The sequence below is a fragment of the Panthera uncia genome, chromosome B1 (assembly GCF_023721935.1).
Source record: "Panthera uncia isolate 11264 chromosome B1, Puncia_PCG_1.0, whole genome shotgun sequence".
In the NCBI taxonomy this organism is placed as follows: Eukaryota; Metazoa; Chordata; class Mammalia; order Carnivora; family Felidae; genus Panthera; species Panthera uncia.
The window spans coordinates 687,522-707,840 of NC_064811.1; the positions used below are offsets into that span (position 1 = coordinate 687,522).

General features: G+C 60.6%; 1 protein-coding gene across 2 annotated transcripts in view; it reads left to right on the forward strand.

The window, feature by feature from the left end:
* The window catches only part of UVSSA (UV stimulated scaffold protein A), a 30,227-nt gene extending 10,987 nt beyond the window's left edge, over positions 1-19,240 (forward strand). For both annotated transcript variants that reach the window (XM_049630141.1, XM_049630142.1), the window contains exons 8-14: positions 3,365-3,482; positions 9,290-9,428; positions 9,815-9,940; positions 10,610-10,793; positions 11,203-11,317; positions 14,121-14,295; positions 15,897-19,240. In XM_049630141.1, the coding sequence (XP_049486098.1) occupies positions 3,365-3,482; positions 9,290-9,428; positions 9,815-9,940; positions 10,610-10,793; positions 11,203-11,317; positions 14,121-14,295; positions 15,897-15,990 (951 nt within the window). In that variant the 3' untranslated portion in view covers positions 15,991-19,240. The remainder of the gene's footprint in view (positions 1-3,364; positions 3,483-9,289; positions 9,429-9,814; positions 9,941-10,609; positions 10,794-11,202; positions 11,318-14,120; positions 14,296-15,896) is intronic.
* Positions 19,241-20,319: the final 1,079 nt, after the last annotated feature.

Sequence of the window (20,319 nt, forward strand, 5' to 3'; positions counted from 1 at the left end):
CCTGGCCAGTCCCACGCCCCGCTGTCCTCTGCCCTGTGAGCGTGCGTCCCCAGCAGCTGGAGATGTGCATGAGATATTGGCCTGGCTGGGCAATTTGCACGGCCTTCCAGGGAGGGCATTAGCATATAAATAGCAGATGCGATGACGGCCATCACAGCTGAGCACGTTTAATTTTTAGTTTATAAGATAGAATGGGGTTTTAAATGCATGGCCATCAAGCCGCCGAAAGACAAATGCAGGTTGGAGCTCACTTGTCTGACGAGGCCTTACATCATTTTTTTTTTAAAAAGGGAAACAGACACACATAAAACTGAACAAAAGTGATTTCTTGGGTGAAAAGTAATTGAGATTGCGCACCAAGTTAATTAGATCGTACAAAATTTATTTAACGGTCCCAGCTGCATCTCGGGCGCGCGTTTGGCGGGCAGACCCGCTCCCGGAGCCAGGTCGCTCGTTCTGTTCCTCCTCAAATAATCAGTAACCCCGATACCCCCACTGCTGTAAGCTGATTGCGTTGTATATTTTAGCCGTTTTATTGCTTGTTTAATTACGATCCCAGAGGCTCATTTTTCTAAATCCTTTTAACCGTGGGTGCGAATCCATTTGTATAAGACCCGCAGAAGGCCCGAGGCCCTCCTCTGCGCCTCCCCGTGGCTGCGGACAGGCTGTGCCCGGGAGGTGTCTAGGTGTCTATCCCCCATCCCTCGTCCCTCGGGTCTGGCCTCTCCCAAAAGGGCGGTGCGGGGGGGGGGGGGGGGGCCCCGGGGCGCCGGGGGGCCTCCCCCCCCCCCGGGGGGGTTCCTCCGGGGGGGAGGGGGGGGGGGAGGGGGGGGCTGGTTTCTCGAGAGTGTTCGTGGGGTTTATTGTGACAGGGAAACTCAGCTTCTGGCAAACACAGAACAGCTTATGAGCCCACTCGGTTTTGAGGACCACCCACTTTCAACCGGATGCCTCCTTACAGGACGATCCCAGCGGGCTCCCCTCCTCTGCCTCCTGCCCCCCAGTGCCTCCCCTTGCCTCATCCAGTGCTGGTTTCTTACCAGCCTGTGACCTTTGACTTTGAGGGGAAGTCCTGTCCCGGGACTGGCTCCCATGGGCTCCTTCCTGCCGGCCTCAGTTTCCCCAAGCCATGCTGTTTCGCCAACGTCTCGTGGAGAGGGTTTTCTGGCCTGCCTGGTGGCGGTGCTCCTGCTCTCTGAACAGGCGTTTGTGTGAGGCCCCTGGGCAGGTCACACAGGTGTCACAGCCGCAGTGACTGTCCTGGACGTGGCGCCCCCTCCACCTCTGGACACCAGATGTCACTGCCCTTTGCTGATGTGCTCAGGGCCCGACATCCAGGGTCACTCTGAGCTCCGGGGGTTTCAGACAGCCGAGCGAACACCGCGAATCAAAAGGAAGTGGAAGCTTTCAAGCGTGGCTTCGATATTGGCGGCAAAGTCCGTGTCTGACTCTGCGTCGCTGTGGTTTGAGTGGGCCACCCGCCACCAGCAGACCGGAGGTGAGCACCCTGCGGTCGAGTCAGCCGCGTTCTTCCGGGGGACCTGGCTGCACAGACCCAGGGGGCGGCGTTCTGGAGGTGGTGTGTGTGCTGCCTGGTGCGGCCTGATCAGTGCTAATTTAAGAACAAAGAGCAGCTCAGGGCTCCGTGTTTCTTCACAGGAATAAACAATTTTAGTTGGGGAGAAAGAGGGCATAATTCCTAATAGTTAGCTAAGCAGCCGAATATTTTTTAAGAAATGAAAATTTAATAAAAGCCCCTGGTGAAATTCAAGGGTGTGAACAATAAGCATAATATTTTATGAAAATGACCCCGTATTTAAAACCCAGCACTATATGTTATGCATTGTAGCACCCAGTGCACATCTACCTTTTAGAAAATTAAAACACATAAATTCTGTTTAGTGTTTGATACGCGCTGCACTAGCCGAGAACCGTAATGCCCTAAAACCTTGGGCTGCTTTCCACCTTTCATAAATTCCTGGGTAGATTCTATACAAAAATAATTTTCAGGTCCGCGGCTCATTGTTATTCAAACGTGATTGATCGTCGTCATTTGCCCAGCTCGGGAGTTAAGTGCCCCTGTCATTTCCAAAGAGCATAATTGGGACGTTTCACAGGTCAGTGGTGGAGACAGGCTTCCCTTTTGATCAGTGTTAGACTGATAACAAAAATTACAGTTTCCAGTGATTAATGTCTCCCGTGCTTCCCAGATGCACAGCCGTGGGTTGTACCTAAACAAAGTGCATTTGCATCTGATTATGCCTCTCCGGGTGGGCGGTGGCTCCTGCATGGGCGTCCCGGGCCCGCAGGTACGGCCGGGTCACCGGGTCGCTGCCGGGGCCGCCACCAGGCCCAGCTGTGCGGGCAGGCGGGCGCTGCCGGCGTCTGTGACTTGGCCGGGCCTGGTGTGGGGCCAGCCCGAGGCCTCCTGTCCCCTGGGTCACTCAGGCTCTCCGTCCCCTGCTCAGGCCTCCGCTGTGCCTCTGAGGTGTGCTATTGAGAGAGGTTTTGGTGGTGCAGGCGTGTGTCACAGGGCCGTTCTTCCAAGGCTGCTGCTTTGTACCTTCAGAGGCCTGGCAGTCTGCATTCGCGCGACGGGGGCCTCCGTTCTGGAAGTCTCCTCCACTTGGTCTGAAATCGGCTGCGGCCGTGGTGCGGAGTAGGCCGGGCTCCTGCTGGGATCCTCTCCCTCGCGTCCTGTCCTAGGGCCACAGGGGTCACTGAGAAGGGGGGCGAGGAGGGGGCTGCACAGGACCAGCCTCAGAAGCCCGATTCCTGGGTGTGCGGCAGCCTCCGCCTCTGCTCTGCCACGGACTGGGTGCTGCAGAGGGTCCCGGTGCCCCAGGAGCAAAGCAGGCCCTCCGGGCGGGCTAGGGAGCAGGTGGCCCCGCCCAAAGGGAATGGGCTCTTCGGTGGCTCTGTCACGAGTGACTCTTAAGGGCAGGTTATTCCAGCAGCACAGGCACACCACTGTCCCCGGGGGGCCTGGCTTGAGCTGGACGCCACCCTCAGCTCGGCCCGGAACCGGGGGCATCTTGCCTCTCGCTGGGGAGACGTGTCTCACGGGGCCCTGGGAGCACGTCTGCTCCGTGAGACCTTGAAGCCGGGTTTCTTGCATGAGTTTCAAAGGGAACGAGGTAGTGGGGCAGGTTTACGTGTGGCTGGACGTGGACCCCAGGTGGCTGGCCGGTGGAGGAGCCACGGGGCTGGCCTGAGCTGAGGCGCAGGGCCTGGAGGCCATCTTTGGTGTTTGGTGCTGCCTCGAGCCCGTCGCCGAAACCCAGCCCGGAGCGAGGTCTCCCCCGGCAGGATCGGGAGCCTCCGGGCCTCTGGGCTGTTCTCACACACAGGTGTGTTTCCACAGACGGGCCCAGCGGTCAGGGACGAGGACGAGGACGAGGACGAGGACGACGACTTCATAGAGGTCCCAGAGAAGGAGGGCTATGAGGCTTGCGTCCCCGAGCACCTGCAGCCCGAGTGTGGTGAGTGCGGCCGGCAGTGGGCTGGCAGGAGCCGAGGATGCTGGGCCTCGGGCATGACCTCTCGTCTGGGGTCTGGGGCCCGGGGCCCCCTGAGCAGGGGAGCCAGCCCTGGCGTGCGCCCTGCCTGGTGACGCTGCAGATCTGTCACCAAAAATCACGCCATCTTCCCCCTCGTGCCCAGGGCCCCTCTCCCAGGCCGGCCCTGTGCTGGGCTCCCGCCGTCCCCGAGTCGGGCAGGCGCCACCGCCCTTTCTGGGGGCACAGTCAGGCCGGCTCCGCACGAGGGGCAGCCCTGCTGGGGACACACGAATCCGGGGGGGGGGGGGGGGCGGCTCCCACGTCCAGGGGCTCGATTCCCGCTTGCGGCAGGGGCACCGGGCGACAGAGACTGCTGCCTCCTCCCTGGTCCCCGGGCCCCGCATGGCGGAGCGCCCTTCCCTCCTTCCTGACTGTGGAGCCGCGGACGGTGGCGGCACGTCAGGCCCAGGACACCTGTTTGCCGTGGGGCAGAGCAAGGTTGCTCCTGGGCAGTTTCGCCCTGTGGTTTCCTTGCCAGCGGCCCAGGGTGGTGGCGCACGGGGCCGACCCCTCACGTCCAGAGGAGCCAAATAACCGCAAAACAGGTGGATGTCTGCCCGAGGCTGTGAGGCAAAGCGCAGGTGTGTGAAGAGTGTGGGTGGTTGGCAGCCGCTCAGGGGTGGTGCTGTGGCCCGTTAGGGGCCTCACGACCCGAGCAGCACAGCCAGACCCGACGCCTGCCGTCTGCCAGCCAGGTGACCTCTCCCCAGGCGCCGGCCTGCACGTGCGTCCCGCCCTCTGCTCTGGCCGTGCTGACCTTCCGTTCGCGGCTTTTTGGGCCCCCCCCCACCGACCACTGGGGGGCCCTCCTGCCCTTTGGTCTTGTGTGTTCTTCTGCCGTCCCTGGGTTCTGCTGTCCTCCCACCGGAGCGGGGGCTCCCCGTGGCCAGGCCAGAGCCCAGCAGAGGCCCGGCCGCACTGGAGGCCGCTCGTGCCCGGGCTGGGACGGTGGGCGGTAGCGACGGGACCCCCGGGGAACGCCCCCCCCCCCCCCCCCAGTCCGGTCACTTCTCCGGGCCTCTGCAGCCCGTGCCCGAGCGCCTCCTGGGGCGTGCCCGCCACCCTGTTCTTGCTTCCCATGCCTGGGCAGGGTGCCCAGCAGTGGTCGGGCCGCGAGCCCCTTGGCCCTGCCTCTGGGGCCTGGGAGCCCACGCTGACCCTCGGCTCGTCCTCCGCTGAGCTCTTAGTGCCGCAGCTGCTTGTCCTGGGCCCTCTGCAGTCTCGCTTTGAGGGCCCTGAGCCCTTCCCGCAGGAGGGAGAGCTTCCCTCTGGCCTGTGGCTTGTGCTTGGTGGCCGGTTGTGAGGAGAGCAGTGACCACAGCCGTGGCCCGTGGATCTGCCTTACCACCGAGGGGCTGGCACGTGGTCTGGCCTTGCCAGCCTCTGGCGGGGGTGGGGGAGCTCCCGCCACTCCCACTGGCCGGGTGGTGAGCCTCCCTGTTATCCTGCTAATCAAGAGTGGCAGAGGGGGGGACTGGGTGTCACGGTGCCGCTCACAGGACACTCGATGGGATCCTGCCCTGCCACTGGGTGACAAGAAAGCCCCGGCCCCACCGGCAAGAGCAGTTGAGCACCGAGCCCAGCTGAGTCCTGCTCCCGGGTTCCCCAGGTGACCACAGAGGGCGAGCGCACCTCCAGGGGTTCTGTCCGCTCGTCTCCCCGGCCGAGGCCCCGGCAAGACAGATCAGCTGTTCCCACTGAGGTATTTCTGGCCCAGAAAAACCCACAGGCCTACAGCGTGCCCCGTCCCTCCGCTGAGCCCGGAGCGTTTGCCCTGCAGGAGGAGCAGGTTAGCAGAATGCCGCCTCCTGTCACCTGCACCTGACACCCGCTTCCTCGTGAGGCCCGTGGGGCCCGTGTTGGGAGAGACCCCGCCGGTCTTGCCGCCACTGGCTCACCCCTTTTCTGTGGGAGGCTCACGACATGCTGTCTGTCCGGGAAGGGAATGCTAATGGCCGACGCGGGTCAGGGCCCGGTGCTGTCCGTCCGTCTGTGTTTGCTAAACTGAGTCCCTTCCCGGACAGGTGGGCTGCCGAGGGCCTGGCCGGCGATGGAGCAGGGGCCCCGGGGACGAGGCCAGCCCCATACAGCCCAGCTGGGGGGGGGGGGGGGGGGGGGCACGGGGTCCCAGGGGCGGTGAGAGTCCCAGTGAGCTTGGGGCTGGGGCGGGGGCGCTCGTGACCTGGGATCGGCTGCCGAGACGGCTGTGCGCCTGGGCGACCCCACCCTCAAGCACGGGCGAGCCCTTGCGGGCCTCCAGGGCCCTGGGGGTTTCCAGACAGAAGTGTGCCAGGGCGCGGCAGTTCATAACGCTGCTTTATATTCCGTCACTGTTTTTTCAATTAAACGCAGGCGAACCCTGCAGTAGATTCGTCTAAATCCACACGGCTGAGGACGCTGGCGCTCTTTCTTTCTCAGTCCTCTCTCTGAATTTTCACCAAGGGGCTTTTATCTTCCCCTTAATCCTACCATTTCTGTCAGGACATAATCTCTTTCTCAAATTTACATTTTAATTACAAGGCCAGCTGAACCAGGTAAAATCAATAGTGTCAAGCTCGGCGGCCTAACTCCGCGCGCGAAGCCGCAGCCTCTCCATTTCCTGCTATCGATTCATCTCTCCCGCCCTGTCTGCCTTCGCGCTCCAGGCAAATGGGTGCCACTTGGTCAATTTAAACAAAAACGGGGATTTGGGCGTTTTTCTGACGCTTTCTGAAGGCGACCGTGGGAGTACCTTTGAGCCACGCTCCCGCTCCCGTACTCGAGTCGCACGCCCCTGGGACGGGCGGGCGCAGCTGGCGGGGCGGGGCGGCCGCGGCCTCGCTCTCCTGGCAGATGCGCGCTCCCGGGCCTGAGGAATGCCGTCTGCTTTTTGGGGTTTTCCTTTGAAAGTGTGTCAGCAAGATTGATTTTCTACAACGACGTGAAAGTGGTAGTGTTTTTTTTCGTGCCCTGAGTATTTACTCTGCCTTAACACGCTTACCCATCTTTTTAATGGTTTAAAACAACAAATCAATGAAAAATATATTTCATTCTTGTAACTCTTAGGAATTCTCGTATCGATCCTTGGGCTGTGATTGTATCCATCTAAATGCCACAGTGCCCACTTACCGGTCTTGCCCACCGCCACCCCCCTGCACCAGGCGTGCGCGTGTGTCGCGGGCACGCTCGCCGGGCCACCGCGACGGGCCCTGCGGCGGTTGGCGATCCACCTCGTCCACGTCCCGAGTGGGGGCGCTGGGGGGGTTTGGGGAGCTGGAGCTAGGGTGTCGTGGTGATGAGGGAGCCTGCTTGGGGTCCCCAGCCTCGGGGGACCCAGCACGCCCGAACGGCTCTGTCCTTTGCTCTCAGCCACGGGAGCCTGAGAAAGGGCAGCGGGCGGGCTCGCTGGTCTTCTGGAGCGAGCGTGGGCAGTTGTTTCCCTCGAAGGGCCTGCGGCCTCCGGGGGCCCCCGAAAAACCAGCCGTGCGACGGCCAAAGCCGTCTGCCGCCGCCCACCAAGCTGCAGAGGGCGGGCAGCCGCCTCCGGGCCGAGTCCCTCGGATCCTGCCGCAGAGAGCCCGAGGCCACCTGAGGCGGGCGCGGCCCCTCCTGGTGGTGCTGGCCCAGCGAGGCCCTTCCTGGCGCCCTCCCCAGGGGCCCTGGCTCCCTAGCAGAGTGGCTGGGCTGAGTCGGTAGTCGTGAGTTCGTGGGGGAGGGGGCGGTGCGGAGTGGAGTGTTCAGTGGGACTGTCTACACCACCAGTCTGTGCGCTCGGGAAGTGCGCACGCCTGTGCGCTAAATACCTCGTGTCCGTGTCCGTTTCTGACGTCTGGGGTCTCCACTGCCCGTTGCTGTGCACCCTCTGACCGCTCCGTGGCCCCGGGACTTGGTCTGGGGACGCTGCTCCTGTCCGGGGCCCGTGTGCCCGGAAGGGCCCCTGGGATACAGCGTCCCGCCGGCCCGCCGCGTGGGCCCTTTTGGTCTGCCCTGCGAGGGTCCGCAGAGCCCCCATGCTGACTGTCAGCGGTCCGCGCTCCTTGCCGCCTGCAGAGTGAGTCCTCCCTCACGTCCTCGTTCCCGCTTTCTGCTGACCGGTGGTTTTAGGTGGGTCTGGTGTAGACAGCAGGTCGCTCCGTGTTTTAAGGCCGATCGGTCTGCCTCTCGGCTGATGGTGATCCGTTTAGCGAGTTGTTACTACTTTGCTGCCTGTGCCCAGTTTCTGTTGTTTTCTTTCTTCCACCTTTTATGCGGTAGGATGACGTGTCTTCTGGTTTTGGAAGTATTCGTTAAATGTTAGTGAAATGGTAAGGATGTTAATTTTTCTGAGGGCCGTTTTGAAAGATTCGTCCTCTGTCCCATGCACTGCCCTCGTCACCACGCTCGAACGTCTGTCCTGGGCCTTGGTCTGCTGGCCAGCCCCGTGGTCCCCTGACTTTTACAGAGCCGGTCACATCCCCCCCCCGCCCCCACCCCGCCGGCCGGCCCAGCCCAGAGCTCCCTCCCCTCCCTCCCGGCAGATTGGCTGCTGCTTCCGGAGTGTTTTCAAGGCAGACCTTCCTGTGTGCTCCCCCCCACCCCCACCCTGCCAAGGGGTCTTGGTGGGAGGCTGCCCCTCAGGCTGGCTGCAAAAGCTAATAGGAGAAAACGCTGGAAGTGTGATTGGCTTTTCCTTCAGTCTCCTGAGGCCTCGCTCCTGCCTGCTCGCTGTCACGTCACAGGGAGCATGGGTCTTCGAGTAGGTCTTTCCGAGCACCCGCCTCTTCTGTTCAGAAGCTTTGTGGGTCTCCTGCAGTCCCTGTAACTCTAACAGCTGGGTTTCCCCCACTCTCTCCTTCCTGACACCCGGCAGGCCCTTCCGATCTTTCCCACGTTTTCCAGCAAAATAGCGCTGCCTCCTTCTCGGGTCTCTCACCCTCCAGTTGTCTTTCTGTCCTCCTGGGTCCAGGAGCGAGGGTGCTGGTGTCCGTGCGTCTGCTCTCCCCACCTGGGAGAGCCCCCCCCCCCCCCCCCGCCACCCCGGCTTCATGCCCGCGTGCCGCCTGGGGGTGCCCGCCACTCACGTGTGCCCCTCCAAGTCCCGAGCTCCTCGGCCCCGGAGGACTGTGCAGCCTGCTCGACCTCTCGTCCTCTGCCTGGGACACATCACTCAGCTCGTTTCCTTCCTTTCCTGGCAGCTCACAGTCCTCACGGTGTGAGCCATGCTCGGCCCGCGGGCCCTCAGCCCCTCGGCGGGGAGAGTGCTCAGTCCAGGCCCCTGGCTCCCACAGCGAGTTAGGGGGGGTGCGATGTGCTTGGGGTGGAGCGCCCCTGGTGTCCGAATCCACACTCCGCCCCGTGCGCCCTGGGGCGCCGGCCCGCACGGCGACTGGGAAGGGTGGCCTCTGCACCCAGCGGAGAGGGGCAGCAGGGGTCAAGGCAGGGCTCGGTAGCATTGAGGAATCTCTCACCCTGCCCTGGGGACTTGGGGGATCTGGGGATGGATGCCGGCCCGCAGAGGTCGGTGGCCTATTAGCCTCTCTTCTGCCCGCGTCCCGTTGAGGTGTCGGGAGACCCCAGCGCGGTGGCCTCATCCTGCTGGCGGCAGACCAGGCTGTCTGTGGGACGTGGCCGAGGGTTTGGCAGTTGGAGGGTTTGGCACTAACACGTGCGGTCACTAGCGTGTTGTCACCGTGAGATGGGGGCGTGGTGGCCCCAGGGGTCTGTCCGGGGTCGTGGGAAGGGTGGTGGGGAACAACACCTCTCTGTTCCAGGGCTGGAGAGGGACCCGGCGGCACGGGACTCACAGGCCCGGAAGAGGATGAGGAGGGATGAGGAGGCACAGGACCCCACCTGTGCTGCCGCCCAGCTGCACGCGCTGCACGGACGCTTGCCCCCGCCCCCGAGCCCCAGGTGACCCCCGGGTGCCCCGCCTCCCCCCAGAGCGCGGGCCGTTGTCCTCGAGCTGTTGAGGCCCCTTTGGCCCCTGGGAGGCGGTCCCCGGCGTGCGCCCGGGCCAGGGGTCATGAGGCGTACAGGGGCTCGCGGAGGGCCGTACCATAGCCACCTTGTGGCCGTGGGGCGTTCAGCTCCCTGCACAGCTCCCCGGGGACGGCTGGGGCCCGATGCTGGGCTTCCCGCAGGCCCAGGTGTCCGCCTGGGAGCCCGGGCCCGAGTGTGCTGACGTGGGGGCCCGTGTCTGTGCCCGGGGAGGGTGGAGGACACGAGGGAGAGGCGGGTGGCTGTGGCCGGCTCCAGGCGTGCACCGTCGGTGTGTCCTGTTCTCGGGGCCTCTCCAGGGCACCTGTGGGACCAGAGGAGGCTGGGAAGCTGGCCGCAGAGAGGGCCCGGGCGCCTGTCGTGCCCTTTGGGGTGGATCTGTGCTACTGGGGCCAGGAGCAGCCACCGGCCGGGAAGATCTTCAAGTGAGTGAGTGTGTGTGTGTCGGGCACCCACCCCACCGCCCTCGCCCGGCCGCGACTCTCGCTCCCTTGCCCCGCAGTCCCTGTGGATGCCAGGAGGGCGTGGGGACGCCCACCACATGGCACGGGTGTGTGGCGGACGTGGAACCGTGTGCAGTGCGCGTCTGCACTCTGTCTGAGGTGCCCTGTCGCTCGTCGTCCTGCGTGGTCTGGCATCACCCCGGGAACGAAGGATGGGCTGCCGGGCCCTTTGTGACCCCTCGCGCTCCTTCAGTGCTTCTGCACCCCAGCCCCTTGTCACGGCCACCCCGCCCACCCCTTGCCCGGTGCTCTCAGACGCCCCCCCCCCACGGGCCAGGCCTGGGGTTCTGCCAGGAATTTCTGGGAAGCTGCCCCCCTGGCCGTGCTGGCCTTCACTTTCCGTCTGGGGGCCGCCGACGGGAAGGGGCACGATTTCCATCTGCGTGTTCCCCGGGCTAGTCCCACTCCTGCCGGGCCGGGATCGCCCCTGAGGTCTCTGCTCTGCCGGGCTGCTGGCCTTCAGCTTGTGGCACCTGTGGTCGGGTCCCAGGGTCTCTGCGGCGTGCCCTCCCCAGCCTGCCCGGCCCAGGCCTCGCCGGCCGGGCCGTCCGACGGCCTCCCTGCGGCAGCGCTGAGAGTCTGGTGTTGCAGGTGTCCCTCTGAGCACCGCTTCTGGAAGCCCAGTGAATCGCACGTGGAAGTGGACAACGCCAACGTCTCAGAGATGCTCCGGAGCCGCTACATCACCTTCGCGGGGAAGTTTGAGCCCGTGCGGCACCGCTGCCGCGCCCCGAGGCCCGACGGCCGGCTCTGCGAGCGCCAGGACCGGCTGAAGGTGAGGCGGGGGCCGAGGCCGGGAGGGGCAAGGCAGGGCGGGGGCGGGGGAGGGGGTGCAGTGCCCGGCTCCAGCCTCCCACTGCCGCGCTGGCCGCTGCCACCCCAGGGAGGGCTTGCCTGTGGCTGTCACGCGTCGCTCAGGTGGGGACTTGTGCCGGGGTTGGGAGCTGGGGCACTCCGCACTTTTTCCGGCGCCCCCGCTTGCTTAACACCGCACCTCCTGAGCCCAGTCCATACGGAACACGCCGGGCGGGCGGCGGGTGCCGGAATGCCGTGGGCCCCAGCCTCCCCCCTCCCTCGGCCCACCCGCCTTCACAGACGTACCCCAAGAGCCCCTCCTTTTCGGAGTGTGCGAAGGAAGGGGCATTCCTGTCCCGCCATCCGAACTGCTCTGTTCTCTGCCACAGTGTCCTTTCCACGGGAAGATCGTCCCGAGAGATGACGCGGGGCGGCCCCTCCGCCCGGAGGACAGGGCCTGGGAGCAGAGGCGGCTGCAGCAGCAGCAGCAGGCAGGGCGCCCGGGTAGGTCTGGGGGCTGTGTGGGGACGGCCGGGACCCTCCCCATGGGGTCTTTGTGGCCACCTGCCACCAGCGTGGTCCCGGCTCACGGCGGCGCAACTGGGACACAGCGGGGTGGTGCTTTCTCACAGCTGCCACCTGGAGACGTGGATGTGCTCACGGCCGGAGAAGGCCGCGTTGTTGGCTGGTCGGTTGTTTGGCTTCTGGGCTCTGAATCAGTTTTTTTGTTTTGTTTTTTTAAAATATTTTTTAACGTTTATTTATTTTTGAGACAATGCGAGAGAGAGTGCAGGCAGTGGAGGGGCAGACAGAGGGAGACACAGAATCCGAAGCAGGCTCCAGGCTCCGAGCCGTCAGCCCAGAGCCGGACGCGGGGCTCGAACTCACGAACCGTGAGATGGTGACCTGAGCTGAAGTCGGGCGCTTGACCGACTGAGCCACCCAGGCGCCCCTGAATCAGTTTTAAGGAGGTGAAGAAATGGAGGCAAGAAGAGTTAATTGGCTGAAGCCCGGGCTCCAGGGAGGAGAGCAGTTTGCTTCCCGCCAGGCAGACGCACTTGCCCACGTCCCCTTGCCCACGTGTCCCCCGTGCGGACCTTGTGCCCCCTGCCACCCCGCACGACCGGCTCGCTCTCTGCATCGGGGCGAGCTGCGGGCACGTGCAGGTGCGTGCGTCTGTGCCCGTCTGGGCAGGAGCGAGTGGGTCCCGGGCGGGTCCTGAGGCCTCAGGCCTCGGGAGGCTAGGTCTCCACAGAGGCCGTCTCAGGGTCCCGTCCCGTAGGCTAGATTCAGACAGGACGGTGGACTTGAGCCACGTAAGCACCGTTTTCAGGACAACCCAGGGAACTTGTCTCATCCCAGTACGGGTGTCCATGCCCTGTGCTGGGCACGTGCCATGTGCTGGCTGCCTCCCGGCTTCCCAGGACCCCTGAGGAGCAGGGCCAGGGGGCGTCACCAGAAGTGGCCGTCACGGGGCAGCGCACGGGCACACTCCCCAGGCCCCTGATCTGTCTCCGTGTCTCCGTGGTTTGTCCAGCCCGGGCCAGTGTCTGGAGGCCCCGGGACTGCCTGGGGCTCTCGCTCACCTGAGAAAGCCCTGTCGCAGACCCAGAGCCCCGACGAAGGGAAGGCGGCCGCGTGCGTGGGGGGCAGCGCTGGCCTGCACGTGAGGGTCCCAGCCAGGCTGTGTTTGTCGTCATTAGTGGGGTTTCTCCCTTTGACAGATGTTAGATTTCAGGCTGACACCCGGGGCAGTGGATGGCGGCGGGGAGGGGCCCCTGACCTGCTAATCCGCAGGGTGAGGCCTTCCCTGGTGGCTCACACTCAGGAGCAAATTAAGTGCCTATTTTTTGTGTCAGCCCCGAAGAGCGGGTGGTTCTCCAGCCCTCGGCGACTTGTTAACAACAGGTATCGGGGCTGCGGCCGCGGGCCGGCGCTGGCCAGTCAGATGTGAAATAGCATCTCTTTACTAACTACAGTATCGATCCCCGCCTCCCTCGCACGCGGGGCAATTTTCTTTTCCCTGGCGCTAACCTTGGTGACAATGCGCGCCGAGCTCCAGGGCCCGTCAGCGCACAGGAAGGCCGCGCGGCCCCGGCTTCTATTGATTTTCTTCAAAGGCTTTTAAATTGGTCCTTCATTTTACTGAGATGCTCATTCCATCTCCACCGGGCGCCGGCCGGCATTTTCTGTTGTGTTTAAACAATTGCTCCATTCACCGGGCTCCTAAACTGTGGCGCCTTCTTATTACGGGAGATAAACTGTTTAGACACTTTTCCTTAATCTCGGATTAATCGTTCCTGGGCCTGAATTGTGCGGCCCTGTATTCCTTCACTTCAAAAAATCAACTTGGGGAGGCCTGGCCATCTGTCTGTCTGGGGCGCACAGCCCAGCCCTCTGACCCTGGGCCCTGGGGTTCCCGTCGGCTCTGTGGGCAGGGCGTCCGGCACCCTCCTGCGGGCCAGGGTCGGCGGCCACAGGTCTGGGCACAGGAGGGACATCGTGCCGTCCCGCTCCTGCCCGGGATGGCCTTCCTGGGACGGCCAGCATGGGCAGAGCAGCCCCCACTGGGACCGGGAAGCCGAGACTGAGGTGGGCGGTAGCCGGGCCTTTGGAAGCCGAGGCCGGGAGCCCCCACCATCGGACAGCAAAAGCTCCCCTCGGTTCTGGCAGGTGAGCGCGCCGACCTGGCCTCGGTGCAGCTCGGGGCTGGTGAGGCTGGGCTCTGGGACCGGGTGACGCGTGTTTCCCCTCGGAGCGCTGTCCCCCACCTCATTGTGTGGCTGGGCCGTGCCAGAAGGCACGTGGCAGGAAACTCAGAGCTGTCTGGGTGAACTGACCCCCGCGTTGCTGAAGCCCGCGTCCGGTTCTTTTTGGACCGATAAGAAAGAAGGCTGTGCCCGCGCTGACCCCTTGGCTGTGGCCACCGCTGCCGCACGCCCCCACCAGCCAGCAGACGGGCCTGGCAGCCATATTTGGGGGCCTGGCGGGGCACAGTCCAGCTGGAGGCTGGGAAGCAGCCTGCAGATGGCACTGTCCCCCAGCCACCAGCCTCAGCTGCCTTCCTGCCTGAGGGGTCAGTGGATGCACCCGGAGAGGCTGCTGGGTCCTGTCCCAGCCCCCTCCTGGCCTCTGTGGGCACAGGGGCCTGCGGGGCACAGGACGGTGGCGGGGGGAGGGTCTGCCTTGCCCCCCGCCCCGCTATCCCCAGCCGAGCCGGCCCCTACAGCAGGGAGGGATCGGGACTTGAGTAGGGACGCTCTGGTTAGTGTCGGGAGTTCTCCTAAATCTCGAGGCCTCTTTGCAGAGTGGCAGGACCCCGAGTTTATGAGAGACGTGGAGGCCGCCACGGGAGTAGACCTTGGCTCGTCTGGGTCCAGCGGGAGAGGCAGAGGAAAGAGGAGGAGACGCTGTGGCCTCACCGACCTGAAGCAGCAGGCCGACACTGCCCGTGCGCGCATCGCGAAGAAGGTGTTTGCTAAGTAAGAGCTTCTGGCGGCTTCCTTGCCCCCACCCCCTGCGTCTGGGGGTGCCGGAGGGGGGTGACTGGACTCCAAGACACTGGCAAGCCTGGGGCCCCGACTCCGCTCTACCACGCGTTTCTCCCGCTGACCACCACGCCCCTGGGTGGGACAGGTGCTCCTAGCCAGCAGGGGCAGGGCCTGGAGCCGGTCACCCCGAGGGTCACCGGTCAGCCGTTCCCCTAGGGGTGGGGCTTCGCGGACCGGCCGGCCAGCACATCCTCATTTCCCAGTGAGGGGCTGAGGCCTCAGCGGGGGCTGCTGGCACAGAGCCGGCCCTGTGTCTCCTTGCCCAGCTGACCTAGAAGGGCCGGGCGCTGGCCGGGCTGGGCTCTCTCGAGGTCAGTGCCCAGGGACGTCCACCTAGTGACCGTGGGCAGGGGAGTCGCTCCCAAGGCCGGTGGGACCTGCCACGCAGGTCTCCGCCCCAGCACTTGGCCGGTGCCACGGGGAAGCGGGTCAGGGCCTCGAGCCAGCGCTGTCATTGCCTGCTCGCCACTGTGGCTCGCCAGAGCCACCGTGCTTATACAGGTGCCGCCAGAAGGAATTGGGGGGCTTGTTCAGGAAGCCTGTGAGGCCGTCACTTCCTGGGTCAGATTTAGGCACAGGTCTTAACAGGCACCTCAGACCGTGCCTGCGGGGCAGCCTCCTCCAGTAGACCCTGGAGGGCATTTGGCTCAGTGTCCTGGGCAAGGGAGGCCCTTCTTGCTCTCCTGGCCAGCGTCGCCGTGTACTTGGCCTGAGGGGACGGGAGCACAGCTTCCTCGGCGCCCGCACGGAGCCCCGAGGGGCAGGGGGGGTGCAGCACCTCCTCACTGCTGGCGCGTCGTAGGAGTCGGCGTCCTGAGGAGGGCTTGGCTCCCAGCCTCCGGGCACGAAGCTGGCTTCTGGTGGATCAGCCGCGGGTAAAGGGCACCCTGGGTGCTGATGCCCAGAGGAGTGCCGGCCAAGGGGCCTCTGCGCCCGGCACCCTCCCACCACGCTCAGAAGAGCCTTCGGGCTGGCTCCTTGCAGCAGCTTGGTGGCCTAGGGCTCGTCTTGCTGGAGGGCCGGGGTGGCAGCGCCCCTGGGGCCGCGCCCAAAAGTCACGTAGGCACCGGGCACAGGCCCTCGGCCTCACAGCAGCCGGGCTGGGCAGCGAGACACGCCCGATCCACCACTCCGCATCTTCCTGCCGCACGTTTGCGGTGTTCTCCTGCGGCCCCACCTGAGGTGGGGGCTGGCTGGGCGGGGAGGGGGCTCGGGGCGGGGGAGAAGCAGGCCGGGCGGGGGCTGGGTCTGGCACTTGGTTCTGGCGCTTGGTTCCGGGGTGCAGCCTGGCTCTGGCGAGATTCGGGATCCCGGGAGGTGCTTTGGGGGTTCAGGGAGCCCACAGGGGTGGTGCCAAGGTCGTCGTTAGGCTCTACACGGGTAGGGCCCAGCTGCTTCGAGCTGCAGGGAGCCTGGGTGGCCGGAGTGTGGCAGCCACCTGGGACCGGTGCCTCAGCCCAGCCAGACCGCAGTCGGAGCCCAGAGCCCTAGCCGGGGCTCCCTGATCACGCCCCGCTTTGCTTTCCCCACAGGGCAGCCGTGCAGAGGGTCGTCACGGCCATGAACCAGATGGACCGCAAGAAACACGAGAAGTTTGCAAACCAGTTTAACTACGCGCTGAATTAGAGGGCCAGACTGGGCGTGTGTGGTCCCCTCTGGCCGCAGCTCCTCTTCGCCCTGTGCCAGCGCTCGAGGACGGGCGAGCGGGCACGGGACCGGGTCGCCACCACAGCCACCGTTCCTGTGTGTGCTTCGTGTGAGGAGTTAGCGCGTATTCTAATTAAAGTGCCCCAGAGCTATGGACTGTCCCTCCCGCGGGGGTGCCACTGTCCTCTGGGCTCCGTCTGGCCCGAGAGCCTGGAGGACACACGAGCAGCTGTGTCTCAGTGGGGCCTCTTACAAAGCCTGTACGTCTTACGACGTGGCTCAGAGTCGATGGGCCACGTGTGACCCCCGGCCCCCGCTTCCCGGCCTCTTCCCTGGGCGGTGATCGCTCGGAGGGGCTCCAGGAAACCCACACTTCTACGCGCACACCGTTTCTAAGACGAACACGCCAAAAGTGAAGCGCTCACGGCGCTGTGCCTTGTGCCTCCGACGCACACGTGTGGGGTGGTGGCTCTGCGTTAGAATGCCCACAGCTACCTCACTGCGCTTGTTCTTCCAAGGACCGCGTCACTGAGACAGAACCCACATACCATAGCATTCACCCTTTCAGGACGTACAACTTAGTGTCACTAAGCGCGTTGACAGTGTTGTGCGACCCACACCACCTGATTCCAGAACTTTGCGTCACCGCAGAAGCAGCCCTGTCCCCGTGGGCAGGCGCGTGCAGCACCTCTGGATTTGTCTGCGGGTTTGCACCCTTTCTGGACGTTTCACGTGAATGCCCCTCGCGTCCGGCTTCGTCCACTTAGCCCCATGTCTCCAGGGTTGTTCCGTGTGATAGAATATGCCAGAACTCCAGCCCCTTTTGTGGCCTAGTGATGATACCCCATTGAGTGGATGCCACACCCTGTTTATCTGTTCATCACGGACATGTGGGTCGTTCCACATCGCTCGTCTATTACAAATAATGCTTCCGTGAACGTTTGTGTACAGGTTTTTGTGTGGACATGTATTTTCATTTCTTTTGGGTTTACACCTAGAAACGGAATTGCCAGGTCATATGGCGACTCTGTCTGACTTTTGGATGAACTGCTGAACTGTTCCAACTCAGAGTTGGACCATTTTAACTCAGCCGGACCATCTTACTTACATTCCCACCGCAGCGCGTGAAGGTTCCAATTTCTTGTCTGCGCTTGTCCACACTTGTTATTATCTGTAATTGGTGTAAAGTGGTGTCTTGATTTGTATTTTAGTCTGTATTTTCCTAATGACCAGTGGTATCATTTTTTCGTGTGTTTGTTGGCCATGGAAATACCCGTGCAGATCCTTTGACCATTTTCAGTCGGATTGTCTGTTTTGAGTTGTAAAAATTCTTTATCTATTCTGGATGCCGGATCCTTATATCGTGTGCCAATATCTTCTCCCATTCTGTCTCACTTCCTCAGTAGTGCCCTTGGAAGCACTAAGTTGTTACTTTTGATAACATCCAGGATCTGTTTTTTCTTTTGTTTCTTGTGCTTCTGGTGTGCTAAGCAGCATGGTCTGATCCAAGGTCATGATATACCCCTATGTTTTCTTCTAAGTGTCCTTATCGGGTTAGCTCTTAAATTCAGGTCAGTTTTGTTTTGAGTTAGTTTTGTATATGGCGTGAGGTAGGGGCCCAACTTTGTCCTTTTGTGTGTGGAGATTATTCTTTCCGACCCACTGAATTATCTTAACACCTTTGCTGATTGTCGGTTGGCCATAAATGTATGAATTTATTTCCGGATTCTCAGTTCTGTTCCACTGACCTATATGTCCTTATGCCAGTGCTGCAGTGTCTTGATTAATGTAGCTTGGTGGTAAGTTTTGAAACCTGAAAGTGAGTCCTCCCTCCAGCTTTGTTCTTTTTCAAGACTGTTTGGCTGGCCTGGGTCTCTTGCATTTCCAAATGCGTTTTAGGGTCGGCTTGTTAGTTTCTGCCAAAAAAAAAAGGCAGCTGAGATTTTGATAGAGGTTTTGTTGGATGTAGGGGTCACTAAATACTTAATACCTAGCTGTGTGGCTTATGCACTCGGGGTCTCATGATCGTCAGACTCTTCCCCAGCTTCTTTTAGCAACGTTTTGTCGGCGTCCACATTTTGCACTCATTTTGTTAAATGTGTTCTCAAGTATTTTATTCTTTTTTTTTTTTTTTAACATTTATTTATTTTTGAGACAGAGAGAGACAGAGTGTGAACAGGGGAGGGTCAGAGAAAGAGGGAGACACAGAATCTGAAACAGGCTCCAGGCTCTGAGCTGTCAGCACAGAGCCCGACGCGGGGCTCGAACCCACGAACCATGAGATCATGACCTGAGCCGAAGTCGGACGCTTAACCGACTGAGCCACCCAGGCGCCCTATTTTATTCTTTTTAATGCTGCTGCAAATGTAACTTTTTCTGAATTTCATTTTAGATTGTTCTCAATTTATAGAAACTCAACTGATTTTTGTATGGTTTTGTAGCCTGAAACTTTGCTTAACTCGGTTAATTCCAATACATTAGCACGTGCGTGCAGACTTCTTAGGATTTTCTCAACATGCAGTCACATCATCTGCAAACAATGCTTCCTTTTCAGTTCGGATGCCTTCGTTTTTTTCTTTTGCCTAACTGCTTTGGCAAAGTAGAAGCCTCGAGTACAGTGTCGACAGTGGACATCCTCACCTTGTTCCTGGGCTTGGGGAGAAAGTTTTCAGAGTCTCACCCCATGGTACGGTGTGGGCTATGGGCTTTTGAAGATGGTTTTCGCCAGGCTGAGAAAGTGACCTTCTAATTCTACTCTGTTGAGTGTTTTTGTCTTGAAAAAACGTTGCATCTGTCAGATGTCCATCCATCTGTCTCTACTGAAACGATCATGTGGTTTTTGTCCTTTATTCTGATGATATGGTTTATTATGTTAATTGGTTTTTGTACGTTGAACCACTCTTGGCTTTCATGGGATAAATCCCACTTGGTCGTGATAATTCTTTTTATGTATTGCTGCATTTGGTTTGCTAGTGTTCTGTGATTCCATTGACCTGGTGTGTAGTACTTTGTTAAGGACTTTTGTGTCTGTATTCATAAGAGATATCAGTGTGTATTTCTTCTTGTGCTGTCTTTGTCTGGCTTTCGTACCAGAGTACTACTCGCCTCATAGGTTGAATTGGGAAGTGTTCCTTCCTCTCTTGCTTTTTTTGGGAACAATTTATGGAAGATTTGTGTTAATTCGTTAAGCATTTGGTAGAATTCGCCAGTAAAGTCATTTGGTCCTGGACTTTTCCTTGTGAGAAGTTGTTTTTTCTTTTTTTTTTTTTTTTTTTTAATTTTTTTTTTCTTTTTTTTTCAACGTTTTTTAATTTATTTTTGGGACAGAGAGAGACATAGCATGAACGGGGGAGGGGCAGAGAGAGAGGGAGACACAGAATCGGAAACAGGCTCCAGGCTCCGAGCCATCAGCCCAGAGCCTGACGCGGGGCTCGAACTCACGGACCGTGAGATCGTGACCTGGCTGAAGTCGGACGCTTAACCGACTGCGCCACCCAGGCGCCCCTGTTTTTTCTTAATTAACTGATTATCTTCATTTATTATAGATCTGTTTAGATTTTCTGTTCTTCCTTGAGTCAGTTTCAGTAGCTTTTTTTTTTTTTTTCCTTAACGTTTATTTTTGAGAGACAGCGAGAGACAGAGCGTGAGCAGGGGAGGGGCAGAGAGAGGGAGAGACAGAATCTGAAGCAAGTCCAGGCTCTGAGCCTTCAGCACAGAGCCCGACGCGGGGCTCGAACCCGGGAACCGTGAGATCGTGACCTGAACCAGAGTCAGACACTTAACCGACTGAGCCACCCAGGCTCCCCAGTTTTAGTAGCTTCTGTATTCGTAGGAATGTGTCCATTTCATATAGGTTTTTTTTGTTTTTTTTTTTTGTTTTTTTTTTCAACGTTTTTTTTTTTTTTATTTATTTTGGGACAGAGAGAGACAGAGCATGAACGGGGGAGGGGCAGAGAGAGAGGGAGACACAGAATCGGAAACAGGCTCCAGGCTCCGAGCCGTCAGCCCAGAGCCTGACGCGGGGCTCGAACTCACGGACCGCGAGATCGTGACCTGAGCTGAAATCGGACGCTTAACCGACTGCGCCACCCAGGCGCCCCTCATATAGGTTTTTTATTGTAATTTGTTGATCTCAGTGGTTCATACTATTCCTTTACAGCCCTTTTTATTTCTGTAAGTTTGGTGGTAACATCTATTCTTTCATTCCTGATTTTAGAAAATTGTCCTCTCTCTCTCTAAAATTTTCTTGGCCAGTCTAGCTAAAGGCTTACCAATTTTACTATCTGTTGAAAACCCAGCTTTTGGTTT